Source organism: Aspergillus puulaauensis, chromosome 5, assembly GCF_016861865.1.
Source record: "Aspergillus puulaauensis MK2 DNA, chromosome 5, nearly complete sequence".
NCBI lineage: Eukaryota > Fungi > Ascomycota > Eurotiomycetes > Eurotiales > Aspergillaceae > Aspergillus > Aspergillus puulaauensis.
Genome location: NC_054861.1, coordinates 2,526,956 through 2,546,167, shown reverse-complemented (window position 1 = coordinate 2,546,167; position 19,212 = coordinate 2,526,956). Strand labels below are relative to the sequence as shown.

The window sequence follows — 19,212 nt, the reverse complement described above, 5'->3', positions numbered from 1 at the left end:
AATGGATCTGACACTTTGGTGCCTGCTTCTGTGTGTCGCCCGATCTCTGGGTTACAACTTCATCCCGATTGACACCCAAGCAATCGTAGACGTATAATCACCCTGTTCCTCCGATGGAATTCTTCCCTGACTGACATGACGCAGCCCCGAATTCCCGTAATCTACGACGTCTCTGCCTCCCAAGCGTTGCCCTACGCCGAAGCCGCCATATCCGGTTTCTGGGCCTCCTCCTTCCTCACAGCATCCGATGGCTCTCAATATTTTCTCGTCTCGGGACTGCTCGCCTCCCAGTCCGTCTCTGCATATGGAGCCTCCCTCCTTGACCTCACCACGCTCCAACGCAATGCCTACTTCGGCCCAGCCTCCTTCTCAAACTCAAACCTCGAACGCTTCAATTTCACCACTCAAGACTATGAATTCTCCGGCCTTCCCCCAAATAATCTAGACATGAAGCTCCGCAGCAACACCAATAATGTCCACTTCGATGTAACAGTCCACGCAACATCCCCTGCTTTCTATTACTGCGGTATCGGCGCATACAACTATGTAAACGACACCATGTACAACTGGGCGTTCCCCGCAAGCAAGACATCAGGAAGCATATTCACCAGTAGCTCAGGCAATGCTGCCCTCGAAAGGATCGACATTAATCCCTCCGCCTCACTGACATGGTACGACCGGGCCTGGGGCGCCGCAGAGCTCCGGAACGGCAACTCCACGTTCTTCAACCTCTACTTCGACAACAGCGACTTGATCCTCTGGACACTTTTGGTCGATAGCTACGACCCGCCGGTCGTATCGCGCAGCAGTAATATCCGTGCGCGCGGGCAGAACTGGCACCAGCTTGTTCCGGTGGATTTGTTCGAGATGGGTACTGGGGATGCGACTTGGACGTCGCCGCGGACGGGGCTACAATACCCGCAGGAGTGGAGGGTAGGGATTGAAGGGAGGGGAGAGCTGGTTATTAAGAGTGTTGTTGGGGACCAGGAGTTTGCTGCTGAGGGTGCGCATGGGGCGGGGGGTGCGATATATATTGGGTTTGCGACGTTTGAAGGGGTGTTTGATGGGGAGAGCGTCACTGGGTTTGGGGGCGTTGAGTTGCGGATGACTGCGCTTGTGTAGGAGGATTGAAGAAGCTCGCTATCTATCAAGTGAGCCCATAGCCTGTCTGAGATGGTCAATACTTTGCATGACTATTTCGTGCATATGAAGCGCAAGGTAGCTTGAGATGGGCTTGGGTCAGCGATAGTTAGGGCTGGAGTAGGGCTACAGCTTACTTTTTTAAAGTAAACTTTCTGCGTGGCTTTCCAGGCTTGAAGGTTATTTAAGGTATTCTGCAGGTCTATTAGATATGGTTGGCTTGCTGGGCTAGAGTAAGCTTACCTCCGACCACACTGCCATTGCCTCCTTCCAGTTTCGCACCTCGACATTGCTCCCTTGGAAGTCAATTCATTGGGTTCCAATCAATGACACGGAAATTGAAGCTCTCAAATGCAAGCCACGCGTGTAGTTGGGATTGATTGATCTGGCGATCAGTAACTAACTATATGAACCGAGATGGAGGCCCGGTTTCGGTCGGTTATTCTCGGGGATCATGTGGTCCAAAGCGCGCTCTTGGCTCCGGGATCGGCCTCCCGATATGAGTGACTCAGTCCAGAGGCATGGCGAAGGACGCAGGGATGGCGACCAGGTACAAGTGTAGGGCTCGTATAATGTGGTATTATTTTCTGTAAAGCCTGAAAATGTCGAGGCCAATTGAATCGTTTTCTCCAGTATTAAAAACCGCGTGGTAAGGTACAGATACAATTTGGAAGCAGAGGAAAAGTCGCCCCGCAAATGAAATCATGCATCCAGAATCCATCCCCCGCCATCGGCAGAACTGAAAAAAATCAAATGTTTCGACAATTGACGAGTGACTCACGTCTTTTTGAAATCCAGTCTCAATTGCTGGCTTTAATTTGCTGTCATCTCGCCCTTTGACTTCTTGCTTTTTTTCCTTCAACTCTTCTGCACAGACAGAATCCTCTTATTCTCCCCCGCGGTCACCCCACCTACTGGGTTCACCCTCATCCATCATGCCTATGTATGCCAGTTCCTGTCTTACCCCTGTCACCCCGGAATGCGTCGTCTATCTGCGGTTTTATTCGAGACCTCAAAATTAACTAAACCCGAACAGGCTCAAAGATCCCTCCAAGAAGTACAGGCCGTTTAAGCCTCTGAACCTCCCCAATCGCCAATGGCCCGATAAGATTATCGACAAGCCGCCGCGGTGGCTGGCCACCGACCTGCGAGATGGCAACCAGAGTCTGCCGGACCCTATGGTATGGACATCGTTATCACTGTAGATGCCCGGCTAATGCGCATTCAGGATGGCGAACAAAAACTTCGCTTCTTCAAGATGCTTGTCGAGATCGGCTACAAGGAAATCGAGGTCTCCTTCCCTTCCGCCTCCCAAACCGATTTCGACTTCACCCGGAGCCTCGTCGAGACACCCGGCTTGACTCCCGACGATGTCTGGCTCCAAGTTCTCTCACCCTGCCGTGAGGACCTGATCCGCCGCACAGTAGAGTCCCTCAGGGGCGCGAAGAAGGCAATTCTACACATCTACCTCGCAACGAGTCCGTGCTTCCGACGGATTGTGTTCAACATGGACAAGCAAAAGAGTTTGGAAATGGCCGTCCGCTGCACGAAATTCGCACGCTCCATCACGAAAGACGACCCCTCGATGGCAGGCACTGAATGGCAGTTTGAGTTCTCCCCCGAGACCTTCTCCGATACCGAGCCGGAATTCGCTGCGGAGGTTTGCGAGGCCGTCAAGGCCGCCTGGGAGCCTACTGAGGAAGTCCCTATCATCTTCAACCTTCCCGCTACAGTCGAGATGGCCACCCCCAATATTTTCGCCGATCAGATCGAGTTCTTCTGTCGTAGTGTCACGGAGCGCCAAAAGTACGTGGTCTCGGTCCATCCCCACAACGATCGTGGCTGCGCTATTGCTGCCGCCGAGCTGGCCCAAATGGCCGGCGCTCAGCGAGTCGAGGGTACCCTGTTTGGTAACGGAGAACGAACGGGTAACGTTGATCTCGTCACTCTCGCCCTGAACCTCTACACGCAAGGTATTTCGCCCAAGGTCGACTTCTCAGATATCAACGCCGTCATCAAGGTTGTGGAAGAGAGCAACAAAATCCCTGTCAACGAGCGATGGCCCTACGGTGGTCAGCTGGTCGTCTGCGCCTTCAGTGGTAGCCACCAGGACGCCATCAAGAAGGGCTTCAAGATCCGCGAAGACGGAGGTGCAACCGACGACAACGAATGGCAAATCCCCTACCTCCCTCTGGACCCCCAGGATATCGGACGAACCTACGAGGCCGTCATCCGCGTCAACTCCCAAAGCGGCAAGGGAGGCACCGCCTGGGTCATCTTGCGCACTCTGGAGCTGGATCTCCCGCGCGCACTCCAGGTCGAGTTCAGCAAGATCGTCCAGAAGCGCACAGAAGAAGTCAGCCGCGAGCTGCGGCCCACCGAAATCGTCTCCCTCTTCGAGGACGCATACCATCTCAAGTCCAACCCACGCTTTAACCTGGTCGACTACAACATCACCACGGATCGTTCGCAGTCCCCTGCGCCCCCGGAGCCCGGCAAGGCGCTCAACACAAAGAACCTCAAGCGTCGCTTCACCGGTATCGTCGAGATCGACGGCCTCCAGCACGCCATCACAGGCGTTGGAAACGGTGCCCTGTCCTCCCTCGCCAACGCCCTGGCTACCCTGGGCATCGATCTCGATGTCGTCGACTACAAGGAACACTCGATCGGCCAGTCCACCGGAAAGGGTCGCGATGTCAAGGCCGCCACGTACATCCACTGCAGTGCTGCCGGTAGCAAGCAGCAAGTATGGGGTGTTGGTATCCACCAGGATGTTGTCCAGGCCAGTTTGATTGCTCTCCTGAGCGCTGCCAGCTCCGTAAGTCCTCAAGCCATACATATAATGGATCCCCCCACTAACCAACCTGTACAGTTCCTCACCAGCGGGGCTGGATCCCCTGCTCCATTCCGCCCTATGCGCTCCAACACCCTTACCAACGAGGACCTCCAAGCCCTGGAACTCCTCACTGGTTCCAGCAATGCCGGAGCAAGGGTGGTCGATGCCACCAACGGCGCACCGGCTGCCAAGCCCACAGTAGACCTGGAAGCCCTAACGCAAAAGGCAGCCAATCAGTAAGAGCTTAGTATATAGCTTCGGTTTTCGACGACTAATTATTGGGTTACTTCTTTTTTTCTTTACTTTTTTTTTTTTTGTTTGGGGTAGCGTTAGTCAGAGTAAGACAAAAGTATATTCATGAACAATATACCACATTGACAGATAGATACATTACTCTTCCGTACAAGTAGACAATTCATTCAAGCAGTTGATAACCATTCTACCACTCTTCAAACCATATCCACCTTAACAAGCACACCAGTTGAATAAGCCATCCCTCTCAACTCAAACCACTACCACCTTCATTCAAGTCTAAACCCCACAACACCACAGAATCCTGTACCCAGGCTGCTGACGACAAACCTGATCACTAACCTGGACACAATTCCCATACTTCGCCCCCGAAGCAGTAACTCCGGATACGGTGTTCGGGTCCACACAAGTAACCTCCGACCCAGCGTTGTACACACCACAGAGCTCGCCGTGTCCGAGGCGGGTGTCGACAACCCCGCAGTTGCTGTCAGCGATGATGGAGTATGTATCCGTTGCAGTGCTCGGTGCGATACCGACGCCGACCGAGCCGGGGGAGCAGATACTCTCGGCAGCTGTAAGGGCGAGGAGGGATAATGCTGCTGTTATGGTGGTGAGGTGCATATTTGTTGATATATGATATACTCAGAATGAAATGATTGACTTGACTTGACTTGACTTGAGGAAATAGATTCTTCGCTTAAATTGGGTAATTAGTAGGCTGGTTGAAGCTCTGCTAGACTGTTTATATAGTCACGACCAAGGCAGCCGTCCATGGCTCGAAGGAAAGTGGCACCCGTATTCGTTGTCGAACAGGTCATGGAGACAACGCCATGTTTCTCGTATTGCCTAGACAGGCGGCGAACTATTGGAGACAGGCGGCGGATGTGATATCATCTTACCTGCAGACCGCCAGAGCTTGGTAGGGCTTTAGAGCTGATTTGACTGCGCGGTGAGACAGCAGGTCTTGGGGTCTTGTTTTTAGTATTCTGTTCTCTTTGATCTCTGTCTCGTGGGTTGAATGGGTTGGGGCGGGTTAAGGCGGGTTAACAGAGCAATCCGTGCCAAGACCTTCCTATAATGGAAAGAAGCCGCACGGGTTAAGGCGGGTCGAGTTGCAACCCGGAGCCCTGGTTTCCTGATTGGGAGCTCTCTTTATATTTGTAGCATGCCTGGTTAATGCTCTTGATATTTCGGGTTATCCACTGGAGCTCTTGACATAGCCTCTTTTCCTTGTGTGGCGTATAAGCAATATAGAAGGACGGCTAAATGCAAATTGATGTTTTTATGACCGAGCGCTAACATTTCCACATAGTGCAGAAGAGTAGTAATTCTTGAAGGATTTCCGTCCCTGAGCCACCGACCCCAATTCCAAGGCGACAAGTAGGCCGCCGGATGACTTTGTCGAACATGGTCCGCTGGCAGCGCTGTTGGGGACTGAGTATCTGGATATGGACGGGAGTTAGGCAATCCCCGAGGAGGTTGTGCATGGAGACCGCTACTACATTGACAAGACCCGCTACGTCGGTCAAAGATAGTTAATTACGTATGTATGTATATAAAGATGTTTTTCGATGGGTATGTATGTACAGACAGGGGGAATAGGGAATAGCAATGTGGAGTAATCATTTTTGAGTTCAAGAAAGTTGGGCTAATGTACGAGAGCGTAAGTAGAGTAAAGTAAAAATATGTGATGGCGTTCGTCAAGGCTATGCAATCGGGGAGCTAGAACGGGAATGGGAACGGGGCAGAAACAACGAGATGTAGTCAAAGATACCCAACTCATATCTTCAGTCAAGTAAATTAGAGGAAGCCTTTGCGGCCTCCCTGTCCGTCTGTGTCAAAGGCAGACTGGTAGATCAGCGCTTCCTGTTGCCAATCCGCAGTATCATCTGATGGGCCGCTGGGTCTAGCTTGGTATGAATCACTTCGCTGTGGGAATTCAACGCCCGCGGTTCCGCTGCTGTTTGGAGGCTGCTGATGCCCCGTACCGGGACGGTAGGAAAGAGTCTCCGTTGCAGCAGGTACAGGCTGCTGCGAGGGAGCAGTGGTCGACTGTCCAAAGTCCCCAAAGTCAAAACTGAAGTCTCTCCTATGTCCCTGTCCCTGACCTTGAGGAGTTTGGATTTGAGGAACTTCGCCCTGAGGGGGAGCTTGAGGAGCCTCAAAATTCGGCAGGTATGGGGTTCCGTTGCTATCGTAAGGAATTTCCGCCTGCGCCGGTGGTGCAGGTGGTGCGACTGTGGGAGGCTCTGAGATTTGCGGCACCTCGAGAATGGTCGGCGCGGTGCTGTTGACCAGCGTTGTTAAGGACGGCTCAGCCGGGCTTTCAAACAGCGGAGGAGCTGTAGCCAAAGCTGGAGAGCGAGGTGGAGGATCATCCGGTATAAGTGTAGACCGTCGAGCGCTGTGGCCCATAATGCTACCGGCCTTGGAGCTCTTGCTGACGCGATGCTGGGGAGCTGGTCCAAAGTTGCCTCCTTCTATCTCACGGATGCTGAACTGCGCAATTGTTCGCAGTTTCCTGGTCACCCAGGAAGCAAGCACCTTACCACGCTGTTTCTCACCAAGTCTAGAGCGAGGGAAATCTCCGTATGAGACAAATGCTACTATATCGGCGACGACTTGATGCTCGTTGAGGATAGCATTCACAATGACTGGGACGAGAGACGCTAGGTAGGCCTTTCGTGTCACTTCAACCACGACGACGATCATTCCGCCTGCTTGGAACACAGCACTATAAAAGTCAATTAGAAAAAAAAACAAAAAGAGCCTTGGTAAATGCGCTCAGTATCACTTACCATCCTCCAGTCACAATGTTGCGGTGGCACTTCTCTACTGAGCTTTCGATATCCATAGGGAAGTGATTCAATCCGTTCACCTCGAAGGTCTCTCCAATCCCTCCAAGTACGAAAAGTACCTGCATTTCAACCGGCTGTCCACCAGGTCCAATTGGTCTCGTAACAGTGTGGAGGAAGCCCAAGTCACCTGTCCGCACAAAAGACACATTAGGGTCTCCATCTTCAATGCGGCCGTCGAAGCGCTCTATGTCGAAATCTTGCTTTGAACCATAGAACGACTTGGCGCAAGCATCTGACTGGAGCCAGATCTCTCCGTATTCGCCCACCTGCGAGAGAGTGGAGGTCTCTGGGTTGACAATTGCGATTTGTGTGTTCACAGGAACCATACCAGAATCCTGCAGGGCTAGTGCCGTTGGGTCTGTATCAGGGTCGACCGGAAGGATGAACCCACGACGCAAGGCACGGAGATCCAGCCACACTTCAACGGGCTCGATACACATGTAAGATCTGGTGACCACCATCGGGTTGAGAACATGGGAATATACTATGTTGATCGCTGTCCGGTCCAAATTAGCTCCAGCAAAGTGCAGGCGCACTTTTTGGTCTGCAAAAAATAGTTAGAATGTTGCCAACATAAAAATCCTTGGGTTTATCTTACAGATATCAACACGTGGTCGACCTTCCGCAGAAATCATTAGGTTTTTGAGTTCTTCAAGGCGGAAACCTTTACCCGGCATCGCGCTGATAGCATAATCCAGCATTTGGCTAGTGGCGTATGTATCCTTGATCTTGTATCGGGAGAGGGCAAGGAATAGCGTCATCGGATTCTGCGCGAAATCAACCGGCGAGACCAGGTACGTTGGTGCTCCTAAATCAAGTTAGTTTCAATCACAGGAGCAACGAGCACATGACACTTACCAACGTAAATACCCATCAAGCAGGTATGAAGGAACCCTAGACCCAGAGTACTCCTCACACTACCCAATACTGGCCGAGAGCTGGTCATCTGACATGTCTCCTTTTGCACCTTGCACATGCCAAGGATCGTATCATGGCCGATAGACATTGATACTCTGCGTTGGTCCGGAGTCCAGTACGACCAAATCATAGCTGGCTGATTCCCCTGTAGCCACGTCTCTTTCATCGTAAGTCCAAGATCCTTACATCCATGAGATTGCTTCGAGGGCTTGGCGGTATTGTATATGGCGGGCACGCCTATCCGGAGCACCTGCGCAGACTGTTTGATATGCTGAGAAACAAGCTTCTGTCGCATCACGTGGTCAACATCGCTGTTGACAATGATTGCCTTAACGTGGAAATCGGCGACGACATGGAGGAACGCAGGGGCGTCCTCGGAGAGACGGTTCTGATCGATGGGCGCAATTGGTATCACAACCACGCCCAAGCAGAAGCAAGCATGAACGGCGTAAACGTATTCTTCCGAGTGGGTATACATCAGAATAACATGGTCACCAGGGCGGAGTTTGACTTTGTTCCGCAAGTAAATCGCCACGGCCGCGACTTTGAGATCAAACTTCTTCCAGGTAATACCCTTTCCTTCCTTACCCCGACCATCGACGGAACAGTAAGCTAGTTCCTCTGATTGACGGGATACCCGCCACTGGAGAAGGTCGACAATGGAGTTGAAATTATTGAGAGGCGTGGAGGTACGATCATCCATAACGACATCACGGTAATCCACTCCAGAGTATTGCTTCTCTGGCATCTCTAACATGGCTTGCCTAGCTTCCAACGCCATAGGCGACCAAATTCCTCCAACGGGATCAATGCCAATGGGAAGGTTCATCACTGATCGTCCAACACCGAATTTGACGTGCACACATGGCAAAGTCCCGGCGTCAAAATCTTTACGACAGAGCATATTGCCAATTTCCTGCCTTCCGTTCTTAATAACCCTAGGAAGGGTGTTTGGCGCGGTAAGCATGACACAGTAGACCCTCAGGTGATGCTCCTGGTACAAAACCTCCATACATCTTTCCGAGAGAGACTCGAGAAGAGCTGAGTCCAACTGTCTCGGTGGGCCTCCAGATGTCGTCGGCGCTGTTGATGCCGCATAAGACTCTAGTACGACAATCGGAAGGTGCTCTTCGTTGACAAACACGTCAAAGGCCGTGCAGTCGTGGATCTTGGGGATATTCTTCAAAGTGCTAACGACCAAATGTTGAACGAAAAAGTAGCGATGTTCCGCAGTCGGCTGCCCATCCTCAACCCATTCCACTTTTTGTCGGATTCGGTCTTCATAGAGCCCTAGCACAAAAATCTTGCCTTCAATTACGCAACCGAGGAGACCAGTTCTAAGGAATTCCGGTTCAACCAGAATAGGTGTCGGGTTAAAATCCTCAAATTTATAAGGACGTGCGTGGAAGATAGCTTCTGTGTGCTTTGGTAGCGCCCAAAATCCACCGGAAAGAGAAGGCGAATCGACCCAGATTTCACCGACAACGTTTGATGTGCACAATAAATTAGTTTCCGGATCGACAATAGATAACGTTGCATCAGGAATGGGATATCCGAAGGCCCCAACACGAACAGCATTGGGTATGGTTCCTGCAAATTTCCTGGCATCGTCGCCAATGGCTAACACCACCACCTCGTTGTTCTTCAAAGCTTCTTTATCCAGGAGTGCTTCCCCAAGTTCAGTCGTCCCCTGCTGCTCTTGGGTTGGGGCAGATGAGCCGCCACCTAGCAAACTACTACCAAATCCGCTTTTCTCGGCCTTGGAATTTGTTGCTTCTTTCTTTTGCTCATGGTCCTCCATGGGGTCCATTTCGTGCGTCAAAGGACAGCCCATCCGCTCTTCACCTCCGAGCCAATCTCGTACACTGATCACCATGCCGCCATGCTCGGGTAAGCACAGCATTGGCGAGACAATCTCGCGTGCTCTCGGATTTCTCATTGGCCTCAGCCATCTATCCGCAAGAATCTCGTGAAACTCGGGGTCGACGGTAAGGGTATCGATCAGACAAAGTTTGACGCTAGCAAAATTGGGTTCGGAATTCTTCTTGAAGTGCCGCGTAGCCATTGGATCTTGTTGGTAGTTGTAAGCAGTTATCTTCAGCCCGGGGTAGTCTGCGGCCATGACTGTCGCCCTGTATTTAGTAACCAGATGAGCGTAAAGACCAGGCGTCTCAACCGCACGGTCTTCTAGCCATACAGTTGTATGACCACCGTACGCTGTGAGAAGCACACCCAAGATCATACCAATGCCCTGTCTAGGATCGAGATAACTGATAATCGTTTCTCCACGTGTGGGCTGCCTCGAAGAGGAAGGTACAGTTGCAAACATTGCACTTAGACAGGCCATTTGATGCATGATCGTTCGGTGGCTCATAACAACGCCGCGAAGGTCGCCTGTAGGGGCACGGGCGAATTCGATGTAGGCCAAATCCGGAACGATAAGGGGAGGAGTATCATCCTTCTTTTTCGGATGATAGCTGCCAAACTCGTTTGTCTTCCACCATTCCACTCCTCTCGGCCAATTAAGCTTTTGAGTGGTAATGTCTCTCTGGAAGCTCTTAAGGTTATTCTCTGTCGTCAATGCAAGATGCGCTTGGGTCGAAGTAAGAACAAGGTTTAAACTTTGATAGTCGTTGAGGCTATTAATAGGGACGGCGACAACTCCAGCAATGAAACAGCCAAGCAACGCGACTGCAAACTCAATAATCTCAGAGTCTCGGTAAATGAGTGCAACCCGATCTCCGCGATAAAGGTTACTTTTATCACGAATAACCTGCGCTACTTTCTCCGCACGGCTTGCAAGCTTCTCCCATGTTATAGACGCGATTTCCTTGCCCTTCTGGTCCAAGACCCAGTAAGCTGGTTGCTTACCATTGGTTCGAGCGCGGTGTCTGAGAACAGTCGGGATATTGTCAAAGTTTGACATTGGCGTGTTCTTGTCATGCGGATCATGCACGGCGAATGGAATATCACGAGGCTCGAGCGGCAGTAGGTGATCGACAGCAGCGCCTTGAGGAAGTTCAGAGGCAGGAATCAGGGGCGGTGCCATGTTTGCGGTCGGCGAGAATGCATCAGATTGAGAATAACGGTGAAATCCGCCGCCATAACTGTCTCTATAATCCTCCTGCTGCTGCCCAGCAAAGTCGTCGAAGTACCCTTGTTGTGATTCCAGCATAGTTGACTGTCGTGACACTCCCGGCCGCCCCATATCGTAGGCTGCGGTCTCGTAGGCTGCCTGTTCATCAAAATGCTCATTAGGGCCAGGCGGGTTAAAAGCGTAATTCTGACTCATTAAAGTTGCTGTCCTGGAGTCCTGTTGTACGGGAGGCTGGGGTTTCGGGAGGAAAAGGGAATCATATGAGGAAGCCGAGGGCATTCGACCGTGGTGGGATGACGCTGGCGCGCCGCCAGCTTCAAACGGTGCCAGACCATCGCCGCTAAAGCTTGGTTCGTGTCCGAAGCTCCCGTTATTTTGTGCACCATCATGTCCACTAGCGAAGGAGTGGGAGGGGCCCGACGAATCGGCAGTGGGTGGCCGAATACTAAGGAGGGTTGGCGGCGATCTGACGGAGCTGGTCATCGATGGAGCAGAGTCGGCGCCGCTATACGCACTGAAATCCAGAGCATTCGATCCAAGGAATTGCGAGAGGAGGACCGTTCGGCGTTTCTGATAGCTTTGGTGAAGTTAGCTCAGTGATTCCCCATAATATATTGCTTCGCACGTGTATGATGTTAGATGGGTCCCGCAGGAGATATAGAGCACCTCTGCGTCACCCACTCATACACAGTATCCATCTTCTCGCGCAAGATTGCTTACCCCTTCTCTGTAAGATCACCCTCCTAGAAACCTTTGTTAGCAATGGAATCACCAAAGCGGAACACCGGAATCTGTTAGGTATAACCAAAAAGCATACCTCAAATTCCTTGTCCAAGTCTCTCAGAGCGGAGTGGAGATGGGGGTGCTCGTCCGCCATGTTCACGAGGGTATCGCAGGCGTAAACGAGGGGCTGTGGTTCTAATAGGAGTGTACGCGGGGATCCGGTACCCTCATCGCAGGGTCGTTGAGCGACTTCTTCGAGGCGCCAGGGATGAAGAACTAGACTCCCCCCAATCTGCGTAGGCTTGCGAATTCGTGAAAGAGATAGTCGGTTGAATGAATCGCACGACTTGTCTCTTCTCCGCGCCTAAAGCCACAACGTCACCTGCCGGGGTGGCTCGCTGGCTCGGAGCACGAGCCAATGACAGCGGCCTCGGAAAAACACCGCCACACCTCCGAGACAAGTTGTGAGACATTGGGCCTCATAAAGGAGGTTCAGGTTCTCGAAAGTTGATGGAAATAAAGATGAATTCAAAATTCGTCAAAGATATCAGGTTGTATAGTACTAGGAATAAAAGATAACAAAACCATTCAGTGTCCGAAGTATACATCTTCTTAGCCTTACGCCCACCATTCGAGTCGAGGTTACTCGTAGTCCGTATAGATTTTTGAAAGGCTGTGAACACTTAGAGGCTATATGGAGAATGGTTCCAGTTTCTATTTTTATCACAGGAAAATAGCGGCCAGTATCAAAAAAAATAAAATTATTTGCACTACTAGCTCTGGTATTATAGACCAATGTTGACAATGTAATGCGAATTCCGTAGTACTAAGTTAGTACTCCGTAGCCTGGGTCACCCACTCAATAATGACCGAACTGTCAGTAGCGTAAAGCGTTAACATACCGTGGGGAACATTATCGTTGACGACAAAGAGAGCCCATTCTCCCTACACAATAGAGTCAAGTATAGAAATCACTGACAAACCGAGGAGACGGCGAGCCAAACTTTGTGACTTTGAATTCCTCCAGACTGGACAGCTATCTAACCCTCATGGGACTAGCCCTGCCCAGACCTTCGGCGGTGGATATCACATGACTTTAGATGTATGATTCGCCCTAAGGCCTGCCCTAACCCACCCACAGTGCTAAGCGAAGCGCACCTCCATTTTGCCTGGTCACTAACATTTCAGCCGACCGATCGCTACCTCGATTCAAACCACCGACACCGTCCGACACCCCTCACGAATCCGTCCCTCGACAACAGGTGCAACGGAGCCAAAATGTCTGAACACGGTGAAGTCGAGGTCGAAATCCCCGCCGGGGTCTACAACTCCCTGCCCAAGGAAGCTCTCGCGGAGATGGGAACCGTGAAGCTCTTCAACAAGTGGAGTTACGAGGATGTTGAGATCAGGGATATCTCCTTGACGTAGGTGTTCCCTTGCTCCTTGCGATGCACAATCACTTTCAAATGGTCGAAATACGGTCGAATTGCGTTCAGTTGCGTTGTTGGAAGGGTTTGAAGAAATGTGAAGGGTGGGCAACTGAATCGCAAAGGGACATCGCCAGAGGAGGATTTTTATCAACATCGAGGGTGAACTCTCGCTGACCTTCAATCTGTCTATAGCGACTACATCCAGATCCGCTCCCCTGTCTACATCCCTCACACCGCTGGCCGCTATGCCGCCAAGCGCTTCCGCAAGTCGCAGTGCCCCATCATCGAGCGTCTCACCAACTCCATCATGATGAACGGCCGCAACAACGGAAAGAAGCTCATGGCTGTCCGCATCGTTGACCACGCTTTCGAGATCGTATGTGTACCTTCCAGGAAACGATAAAGCGAGAATTGGAATTTTTGGTTCAGAAGACTGACATTGCTTGAATCAGATCCACATCATGACCGACCAGAACCCCCTCCAGGTCGCCGTCGATGCCATTGTCAACTGCGGTCCCCGTGAAGACAGCACCCGTATCGGTTCCGCTGGTACCGTCCGTCGTCAGGCCGTCGATGTCTCTCCTCTCCGCCGTGTCAACCAGTCCATTGCTCTCCTGACCATCGGTGCCCGTGAGGCCTCTTTCCGCAACATCAAGAGCATTGCTGAGTGCCTTGCTGAGGAGCTTATCAACGCCGCCAAGGGTAGCTCCAACTCCTACGCCATCAAGAAGAAGGACGAGCTTGAGCGTGTGGCCAAGAGCAACAGGTAAAGTGGGGGTTTTGGGCGTATTCTCCGTTTATGGTCCTGTTTCGTACTTGCTGGAGTGGACGGGGAGTTTATGGAATTCAGTCGACTTGCACAAATCTGCACGACTGCATATACCTGCAGTCACGAAAGGGAGTGAGATCCAAAGACATGAGAGAATCGGACAGCTTTCTTCTCCAGTAGTTTGGATGCGATCATGAAGACCTGGGCTTCAAAGCCTATACTCTATTAAACGAAAAATTTATTCCATTTTCTGCCTAATCATCAAGCCACCTACGGTTTTCGCCAAATGATAAAATAGTAGTAGAAGTTTAGTATGGATATTTAAATTAAATTAAATGCCATAAACCTCTACGGAGTAGTAGAATGAGGTTCTGCTCGAACATGTCCAGACCCTCGAGAGCCAGCGCCGGCTTATCGATACGGAACGCAGTCCCAAGCAGAAAAAAAGTTTCATCTTAGCGCAACAACCTCCAACACGCCCACCACTTTCCTCCACCACACTTCCCTAATTTCTCAGGGATTATACCCTTTAATCAAAAAATATGGTGAAGAGGAAGTTGGGAGCCTTGGAAAAGGTCGAGGCTGACTTGTAGGTCTTTCTCATGAAGCCGCACAACCACCAGAGATTTTCTTTCATCGCTAACAGGAACATCTTCCCTCGTTTACAGGCCCAATTTACAAAACAAAATTAGAAAAGATCCAAAGTGAGTTACCGCACAAGTCGAGTCGATCACAAACTTTTTTGTTCCAATCTCGAACGAATCCTGACTGTATCCTTTTTTTCTAGGTCTTATATCGAAGATTTCCGCGCCCAGCATTACCAATATGAAAGTCACCGGGAAATTTTTATGGCAGCGCCCTCGTCCGCCACGGATACGGGAATTATCTCGCTGCGCGAACTTATTGACTTTATCGCTCATGTAGCCGACTGCTACCCCGATATAACGAAAGATTTCGGCCCGCAGCTCATCGACATCTTGTCGCAGCACCACCAGGTTTTGGAGCAGGAATTGCGCGAAAAAATTGTAGGAAGTCTCGTGCTTCTAAGGAAAAAGGAATTGATGGACTCTGCGACATTACTTCAGACTCTGTTCCCAATTCTTATCACGACACCTAGCAAGACTTTGCGCCAGTTGATTTTCCAGAAAATTCTGATGGATCTCCGGTCTTCGAATGCAAAGACGACGAACCACAAACTCAATCGGACTATGCAGACTGTTTTATTTAATCTTGTGACTTCTGACCGCACCTCCTCCAAGGGACTTTGGGCTATCAAACTTACGCGCGAGCTCTGGAAGAGACAGATCTGGACAGATACCAAAGCAGTTGAAGTCATGAAGGAGGCCTCGCTGTCTGAAAATGAGAAGGTGGTTGTCGGGGGAGTCCGCTTCTTCCTCGGTGGAGACAAAGAGCGAGAGGACATGGAAGAGGAGAGTAGCGACGACGAAGCTGTTGATGTCGGACGGGTTAAGCACCAAGTCGGAATTAACAAGAAGACCAAGAAGAAGGCTCGCGCCATTGAGAGAGCAAAGGCGACTGTTCAAAAGCGAGAGCGCAAGAAGACTCAGCCTCACCCTTTGAATTTCTCCGCTTTGCACCTCCTCCATGACCCTCAAGGGTTCGCAGAGTCTCTCTTCTCAAGGCACCTCCAGAGTGCCAAGTCGAAGCTGAATTTGGACCAGAAGCTTATGGTATTGCAGCTCGTGACTCGTCTTGTCGGCTTGCATAAACTTCACATCATGCATCTCTACTCCTACTTCCAGAAATACCTCACGCCTCGACAACCTTCCGTCACCTCATTCCTCGCATCTCTCGCTCAGGCTTCCCACGACCTGGTGCCCCCCGATGATCTCGAGCCTCTAGTTCTCAAAATCGCAAACGAGTTCGTTTCCGAGGCGTCGGCCTCCGAAGTCGCCACCGCAGGTCTCAACGCTATCAGAGAAATCTGCGCGAGACAGCCGCTGGCTATGAACGAGACTTTACTCCAGGATCTAGTCATGTACCGGAAAAGTAAAGACAAGGGTGTCGTTATGGGAGCTAGAGGTCTACTAAGTCTATACCGAGATATCAATCCCGAGATGCTCAAGAGACGGGATCGCGGTAAGGATGCGTCTATAAGCCTACAGCACGGTGATAAGAAGGAGAGGCGGTTCGCTGCACAGGATGTCGGTGGAATCGAGGGTCTGGAACTCCTGGAGCAATGGAAGGAGGAGGAACGCAAGAGGAAGAGGGCTGAAAAGGGTCTGGCTTCTGACGAAGAAGATAACGAAGAGGAAGACGAGAACAACTGGGATGCCTGGAACGTCGAAGACGACGAAGACAGCGACGACTCCGGCGGATGGGTCAATGTTGAAAGCGATGCCGAAATTGATCTCAGTGATTCGGACGATGAGGGTGGTTCTCGCCCGACGAAGAAGGCAAAGCAAACTGACGAGAAGGAGAGCGCTGCCGAACCCAAGGCAGCAGAAAGCAAGCCAGATTCGAAAAAGTCGAGTCTCGCAACTACCCGTATCCTCACACCTGCAGATCTCGCCAAGCTACAGGAGCTGCGCCAGGAAGCTGCGGTCAATGCGCTTGTTCCAGGGCCGAAGCGCCGTGGGCCAGCTGCTGAGAGCCGTCATAAGGAAGACCCTCTCACTGCAATGGAGATTGAGGGTCTTGCTGCCCTGTCTGCCGGAAAGAAGACTCGCGAGGAACGTATCGCCCACGCTAGGGAAGGAAAGACAGATAGGTCAGAGCATAAGAGTGTGACCGCGAAGCGCAAGGAGCGAAAAGAGGAGCAGGGAAAGAGTACCACCAACAAGGAAAAGGCACGCAAGAAGAACTTCCTCATGACATTGGGGAAAGCGAAGTCCAAGGGCAAGAGAAGCTTGGTAGAGACACGGTCTGTCTTGAAGGCTCACCAGGAGCGGGCGAAGCGTGGTGGCAGGAGAGGAAACAATGGATAACGATATCAGTTATACAGTCTATGAAGTTGTACTGGCGTTTAATCACTTTGGTAGAACATATACCTTTACTTATATTCGAATATATACTAGCATTCGACGAAGACCGAAAAACTCGTTACAACCCCGTAGTAGTTCAGGATCGGAGTGATATAAAACCACAAAGCTCGTGGAGCTGGTATTATTTAATTCTATAGGCGTTTTTAATTTGATTCCAAAATCATCATGGGCCAGACCCCCTCCGAGCAGCTACCAGCATTTCATACGGCGCCATCCCAACATCCTCCGGGAGTTCCAACTCAAAAAAGGTTGAATCTCGGAAACAGCTCTCATAATCAGCCCAATCCGCCCGCGGACCCAGCCACAGAATCACTTCAACGTTTCCAGATGAATCACCGTAGGTCTCAATGTACTTGTTTATCAATTTTGGTTCGCGAGGGTAGACAAACATCCACGCCTTTGCCTGCGAAGCACGAGACAGCAAATCCCATGTCCCACTAACGATGTTCATGTTCTCTTCTGCGATATAAAGATTCACGGAGGAGTTGACCTCGACGCCCTCAACTGATACATCGGGATAACAAAGGGTGATTAGGGTTTCTAGGAGGCCAGAGCCGCTGCCGATTGAGAGGGTGAAGTCTGGAGTTTTGGGCAGGATGGAAGCTAGGTGGTTGAGAAGGGGGGTGGACAAAGCTAGACAGCAATTGGGTAATGCTGTTGGGGATGCGGAGAGGTTGGATGATATTTGGGGGGTCTCCATGGTGGGAAGTACACGGAGTACGGAGAATACTCAAGGGACATATATATATATAGAAGTGAAGGTGGGAAAGGTTGGAATAATTATGCTCAGTGTGAATGGCCAGCCATGTCGATCCTTTCCGTAAATGGGCATATTGGTTTTTGACGGGCGCGTTCCGCGTCGTCGATGTCGCGTCTGCAAATTACTTCATGGCTCCCCAGCCTCCGCTCCCTCTTTCTCTCCCTCACACCTCATCGTGCATTTCATCTCTTGACACTCTCCACTCTCCGCATTCCTTGCTTATTACTCCGTACTCTGCAGCCTGCACTCTGTTGTCAAAGAATTCTCCTCGCTGGACCGAGTATATTCCCCAGACTGTTAGTCAATCATGGCCTCCACTGCCACACTCGATCTCTCGTCCAAACGACGACGCTTTCAACCGCCCATCACAACGTTCTTCACCCCATCCATCGACCCTACTGCTCCCTCTTCGCCTTCTCACTTATCCCACAATCACTATGCCGCCATAACACACTCACCCCACCCAGTCGTCCCCGCCAAGGTCCAAGCGTCGCTTCTCTCGGTCGGGATGCGTGTACGCAAGTCCATCGCCGACGGTTACAAGACGAATCTCGCAAAGACAGAGGAAAAGTACACCACCTATGAGGATAATAAAGCCACACTCAACAAAATAAATACAACCCCCACCACTCACACCACCATTCCGAACCGTTCAGAACTTGCTCCATTCTGCGGAATGAGCAAATCGGACGAAGTCCTTCAGCCCTTCCCTCACCCAACGGGACACGCTCTCCGCGACCATAGCCGGACAATCGCAACAGACGAAATGGATGATGCATTCTCGCTTCCTCCTAGCAGTCAGGATTCCGTTGATTCTGAACTATCCACACCCACAATGAATATCACTCAGAGGAAGCGCACCCACGGTGACTTTGACTTCGACCCCTACGAAGACGAAAGCGAACAGATTGATCCCGGTGATGATGAGGGCATGCCGCAAACATGGCATGACCCATTGCGCCAACACCCAGTAACCCACACAACCGGTCGAACGATCCTTTCACCAACAGTCAACCACCAACGTCGGCGCGCATTTGGGCTGCAGAATTACAAGGCGGTTCAGAGTCCAATGGACCTTGATGATTTTGAAGAACCGGCGTTCTTGCGGAAGCGGGAAGAGGTTGATATGGATGTCGAGGTTCAGATGGATGTCGAGGTTCAGATGGGTGGAATCTGAAAACCGTCCGGTCTGCCCTGACATTCTACCATCTCATAATCGACAAGGCCAATGGGGGATGGTGACAGCCAACCACTGGCTGGTTTCAGTGGCTGTTAGTCCTCGAATAGGCCCTTTTGTGCTGCTTATCTCTTCCCATGTCCTTGTTTTCTTGTTCCATTATATCCATTACCCACACTTGTACATATTATACCCTGATTGTTGTGACTTATTGTTAGCATGCATCGTCATTTGTATTTTAAACGGT

At 51.1% G+C, this 19,212-nt stretch overlaps 8 protein-coding genes across 8 annotated transcripts; 5 read left to right on the top strand and 3 right to left on the bottom strand.

Annotated features, from left to right (window-relative positions):
- Position 1: 1 nt before the first annotated feature.
- Positions 2–1,122, top strand: APUU_50974A (uncharacterized protein; the record flags this gene model as incomplete). Its single annotated transcript, XM_041706031.1, has 2 exons — positions 2–91; positions 145–1,122. 2 exons carry the CDS (start codon positions 2–4, stop codon positions 1,120–1,122), a joined length of 1,068 nt encoding a protein of 355 aa, XP_041558457.1.
- Positions 1,123–2,075: 953 nt separating this feature from the next.
- APUU_50973A (2-isopropylmalate synthase) lies at positions 2,076–4,216 on the top strand (the record flags this gene model as incomplete). The annotated part of the gene is made up of 4 exons (XM_041706030.1): positions 2,076–2,083; positions 2,177–2,321; positions 2,369–3,958; positions 4,013–4,216. The coding sequence occupies 4 exons, from the start codon at positions 2,076–2,078 to the stop codon at positions 4,214–4,216; spliced, it is 1,947 nt and encodes a 648-aa protein (XP_041558456.1).
- Positions 4,217–4,220: 4 nt separating this feature from the next.
- Positions 4,221–4,849, bottom strand: APUU_50972S (uncharacterized protein; the record flags this gene model as incomplete). The annotated part of the gene is made up of 2 exons (XM_041706028.1): positions 4,221–4,247; positions 4,559–4,849. The coding sequence occupies 2 exons, from the start codon at positions 4,847–4,849 to the stop codon at positions 4,221–4,223; spliced, it is 318 nt and encodes a 105-aa protein (XP_041558455.1).
- Positions 4,850–6,028: 1,179 nt separating this feature from the next.
- APUU_50971S (putative AMP binding domain protein) lies at positions 6,029–11,978 on the bottom strand (the record flags this gene model as incomplete). The annotated part of the gene is made up of 6 exons (XM_041706027.1): positions 6,029–6,962; positions 7,027–7,630; positions 7,685–7,894; positions 7,945–11,678; positions 11,822–11,844; positions 11,919–11,978. 6 exons carry the CDS (start codon positions 11,976–11,978, stop codon positions 6,029–6,031), a joined length of 5,565 nt encoding a protein of 1,854 aa, XP_041558454.1.
- A 936-nt stretch (positions 11,979–12,914) lies between these two features.
- Positions 12,915–14,024, top strand: RPS5 (40S ribosomal uS7 domain-containing protein; the record flags this gene model as incomplete). The annotated part of the gene is made up of 4 exons (XM_041706026.1): positions 12,915–12,926; positions 13,013–13,248; positions 13,447–13,630; positions 13,707–14,024. The coding sequence occupies 4 exons, from the start codon at positions 12,915–12,917 to the stop codon at positions 14,022–14,024; spliced, it is 750 nt and encodes a 249-aa protein (XP_041558453.1).
- Positions 14,025–14,565: 541 nt separating this feature from the next.
- Positions 14,566–16,971, top strand: SDA1 (SDA1 family protein; the record flags this gene model as incomplete). The annotated part of the gene is made up of 3 exons (XM_041706025.1): positions 14,566–14,612; positions 14,692–14,727; positions 14,811–16,971. The coding sequence occupies 3 exons, from the start codon at positions 14,566–14,568 to the stop codon at positions 16,969–16,971; spliced, it is 2,244 nt and encodes a 747-aa protein (XP_041558452.1).
- Positions 16,972–17,191: 220 nt separating this feature from the next.
- APUU_50968S (uncharacterized protein) lies at positions 17,192–17,728 on the bottom strand (the record flags this gene model as incomplete). Its single annotated transcript, XM_041706024.1, has 1 exon — positions 17,192–17,728. One exon carries the CDS (start codon positions 17,726–17,728, stop codon positions 17,192–17,194), a length of 537 nt encoding a protein of 178 aa, XP_041558451.1.
- A 367-nt stretch (positions 17,729–18,095) lies between these two features.
- Positions 18,096–18,965, top strand: APUU_50967A (uncharacterized protein; the record flags this gene model as incomplete). The annotated part of the gene is made up of 1 exon (XM_041706023.1): positions 18,096–18,965. One exon carries the CDS (start codon positions 18,096–18,098, stop codon positions 18,963–18,965), a length of 870 nt encoding a protein of 289 aa, XP_041558450.1.
- Positions 18,966–19,212: the final 247 nt, after the last annotated feature.